This window comes from Solanum stenotomum, unplaced genomic scaffold, assembly GCF_019186545.1.
Source record: "Solanum stenotomum isolate F172 unplaced genomic scaffold, ASM1918654v1 scaffold28228, whole genome shotgun sequence".
Taxonomy (NCBI): domain Eukaryota; kingdom Viridiplantae; phylum Streptophyta; class Magnoliopsida; order Solanales; family Solanaceae; genus Solanum; species Solanum stenotomum.
Window position 1 is genome coordinate 6,096 of NW_026029900.1, and position 3,771 is coordinate 9,866.

The window sequence follows — 3,771 nt, forward strand, 5'->3', positions numbered from 1 at the left end:
CTAACGCATACTCTTGCCTACATTTTCTCAAATGTAGCAGTCAGGGTTCCCAGTTTCGTGGCTAGAATTCTTTGAGGAGATTTCAAGGTTTGGTGAGTCCTCATACTTCGAGGACAGGACATTTATTGTTTTTAGTCTTTCCTTAATTTTAGTTTTGGAACATGATGTACGGGCTTCGCCCAAATTCATTCTTATGTACTAGATGTCTTTGACACGATGTTTAGATTTCCGCTTTTCTCTATAAAACTTTTCTNAATTTTATATACCCAAATGACTGTATTCAATGAATGAATGTTCTGCCTCCCTATTTTCACCAGTATGTGATTGGCGGGGCTGATCATGAATCGACAGCGGTCATTGGAGTTCAAATCTTTGAGAAATCTAGTGGGGAATGGTGAGTTTCTGTATATCTTGGATCCATTGTGGTTATTATGAATCTTTTAGACAAGATGAACAAAAACTGAAATAAATTGCAGGATAAACCCCACTGTACTGGGTACTAAACCCAAGGTGTCAAATGGCCACTCAGCTGTTCTTTTAAATGGTGATCGTATATTGGTTATTAAGGGAAATTCCAAGTCTGATGGATGCTTTTGGTTTCTTGAGGTTGGTTAATTTATGCCCTTTAGATAATTAAACGTTCTTATTATGTCTGTTAAACTTGGAAGTCATGATCTCATGCTGAATCTGTGTTGATTGCTCAGATCAGCATTCCTCCAAATGTTTAATTGGAGATGCCGGTGGGTGTAATATCCATCCTTATTAGAAAAAAAGTAAAAAAATGTGATTATTGAGAGACACTTAACGTTTTGAATGTTATTTAGTACCCTTGAATGAGTTAATTTGCTGGCACTCACTTTTTCCAAGTTATGCTAAAAATTGTTACATACTTTTTGTAGGTGGGCACCCCATTTATAAGAGAACAGGAAAAGACACATGGGAATGAGGTGGTTGCCTGGAGTAAGGGAGTTTTAGGTAATGTGGAGAAGCCTATTGTCATTAGTGGCCCTTCTGGAGTGGGGAAGGGTACCTTGATATCTGAACTAATGAAAGAGTTCCCATCTATGTTTGGATTTTCTGTGAGCCACACAACCCGGGCACCAAGAGAAAAAGAGCAGAATGGATTTCATTACCATTTCAGTGACCGCAGTGTAATGGAGAGAGAGATAAAGGATGGGAAATTCCTGGAGTTTGCTTCTGTTCATGGTAATCTTTATGGAACCAGTGTCGAAGCAGTTGAGGTGGTTGCTGATGCTGGCAAGGTATCGTCGCTTCATGCTATCAATTCTTAATTCAAAATATTGGTGTTGTTATTTCCTACATATTGGACCAATGGTGCGTGACTGAAATTGTTGTTAATTTGCACCCAAGTGATCATCATCTTTAAGAAGTTTTATACAACTTTTCTTCCAAAAAGAATAATACTATATTATTTTGGGAGTTCAAACATTTTCTTTGTTCCAATTTTTTAAAATATTATTTTAAGTATACAAAAATGAGATTAAACTTATCTTCATGTAGTTTCATTATATATCAGAAATTCATCACAAAAAAAGAAGCGTAGACTGTTGTACTCTGAACCCAATCCTTTAGACTCAGGGGGAAAGACATTTGAAAACATATTTTAATCATCAAAGAGGAAAAAGAAAGAATTTTTCTCTCTGGTGCATGCCATGAGAATATATGCAAGTTTCTATTTCGTTACATTCTCTGGGAGAATGGCTCCCTATCTCTTTGTTATGTTCTGATGAAAAATAGTTTCTGTGACATTGTAAAAAAATGAACTTTGCACCTAAGTCGTCCCAAAGCTAGTTCATTAAGTGAAAACTGAAAGACCATATAAAGAGACTACCTAAGTTGCTTGGACTCAGGTGCGGGTGTTTGATACGGGTGCAGATCTAGAGGTTGAATCCTTCATGATCTAATTTTTAAGATTCAGGGATATGGGTCCATATATGGATACGGGTATGGGGATTCACCTTAAAATAATTAAAGTATCTAAAAATAGAGTTATTCAACTTAAATTATGAGATATTATGTGGAGAACCTGAGGAGAATCCTGATAAACTTGCAAAAAATGACGATCTGGATGTAGTAGTAATAAGTTTGAACTCTACTTGGGTCTTACATTGACTTGTTAATGGCACACATGGGCCAAATTGTGCATTAGCATATTGATAGATCCTTCTATTGCAAATTTGTCAAGCTTTTATTTTTGTATGATTGTGCAGAGATGCATCCTCGATATTGATGTTCAAGGTGCAAGGTCTGTGAGAGCTAGCTCTCTTGATGCTATTTTCATTTTTATATCTCCACCATCATTTGAAGAACTTGAGAAGCGCCTTCGTGCAAGGTAGGCTGATTGAGAATGTTAAGTATCTTCATATTGCCCAGGTTCAATAGGTTATTAAATTGTTGTCAATCTGTTGAACAGAGCAACTGAGACTGAAGAGCAAATCCAAAAGCGTCTCCGAAATGCTAGGGCGGAACTCGAACAAGGAAAATCATCAGGCCTCTTTGATCATATTTTGGTGAACGATGACCTAGAAAGTTGTTATGAGAATCTTAAGGTAAGCTTTGCTCCTCTCATTGTAATATTTCTTAAGAGTTGTAAGGTTCTAGTTATAATATTTCTTGTTTATCTATATGTCCAATGATCAAGTACTGCATTTAGTGACACTACATGATGTAACTTTCTATTTATGTAGAACATCTTGGGTCTCACTGAAGGTGTGAAGACTGCTCATAAAACATGTAAGTTATGACCGCATAGCTTGTCCTACAGTTCTTACCTTGATTCTATCAGGCAATTGTATGCTATAATGATTTGATGAACTTTTCTTAAATGCAGATCCAGAATTAGTCGACTTGCCTGTTGAACATTTAGTCTCGAAGATTGATCAGAAGATTTTAATTAACTGCGGTGCTGGAGAATATCAAAAGGCATCAGATAACATGTATGTGATTTGCCTAATCCATTTCCTTTTGTGTACACAGTCCATATTAGAATTCTGGCATCTGATACCTTTGGCGCAGGTATGTTCTGGACTTGTCTTTGCTCAAAGGAGGGGCCCCAGGACGGACACGAGGACTAAATCTATTTGTCACCAATCCTTCCACTGATAGAGTAAATGGCGACAATCAACTGAGCTAACCTACCACACCCCTGGTTTCAATAATTGTTTTACACTTCTTACGTCTCTATAGGTTCGAGCCCTTGAAGAGAACCACAATTTGACTACGTGATATCTTACTTGGATAGTTTGAACTGTTTAGTCCCTAATACAGCTATTAAACGAGAAATGATTTCTAATTGATTCGAAAATTGTAGGTTAGCAGCCTGAACTATTGAAAGCCTAAGATATGTAACTGTTCTACTCAATGATTACATAGAGCAAGAATGAGTATGTTGGATGTAATTCTTTCAGCTTTTTCTATAGCTTATTCATATATCTGTTTTTTCAACACTGGTTGCTTCTCTTTATTTCATTGTTTCCCGTGCAATCCCGGGGGATAGAATTAGAATTAGGTATTTTTGCTCGCTCTAAATTCTTCACTCTAAGTGAAACATTTCATTTAGATGCAACCGGCAGTTGGATTGTACTCAATGAATCCACTTAGTCGGAATTTGATGCACCATCACGGTACTTTCTGTCAATTACATGGATAGAACTACTTTCCCTCTGCAATAACGCCATGTTTGGATCTTTTAGATATTGAAGTAGTGCCCACCCATTATATAGCCCCGAGCATTAACATGCAATCACATCA

The 3,771-nt window shown here is 36.9% G+C and overlaps 1 protein-coding gene across 1 annotated transcript; it reads left to right on the forward strand.

Annotated features, from left to right (window-relative positions):
• The first annotated feature begins 261 nt into the window (after positions 1–261).
• Positions 262–3,465, forward strand: LOC125851606 (guanylate kinase 2-like). Its single transcript, XM_049531375.1, has 8 exons — positions 262–394; positions 477–606; positions 900–1,262; positions 2,232–2,353; positions 2,435–2,570; positions 2,709–2,754; positions 2,852–2,957; positions 3,037–3,465. The coding sequence occupies exons 1-8, from the start codon at positions 288–290 to the stop codon at positions 3,152–3,154; spliced, it is 1,128 nt and encodes a 375-aa protein (XP_049387332.1). The 5' UTR covers positions 262–287; the 3' UTR covers positions 3,155–3,465.
• Positions 3,466–3,771: the final 306 nt, after the last annotated feature.

Bases quoted from the DNA above. Each gene is read 5' to 3' on its own strand.
- LOC125851606 (XM_049531375.1), top strand. From the start codon at position 288: ATGAATGTTCTGCCTCCCTATTTTCACCAGTATGTGATTGGCGGGGCT. The intron at 607-899 runs GTTGGTTAATTT...TACTTTTTGTAG, and splicing joins GATGCTTTTGGTTTCTTGAG to GTGGGCACCCCATTTATAAG. The intron at 2,354-2,434 runs GTAGGCTGATTG...TCTGTTGAACAG, and splicing joins GAGAAGCGCCTTCGTGCAAG to AGCAACTGAGACTGAAGAGC.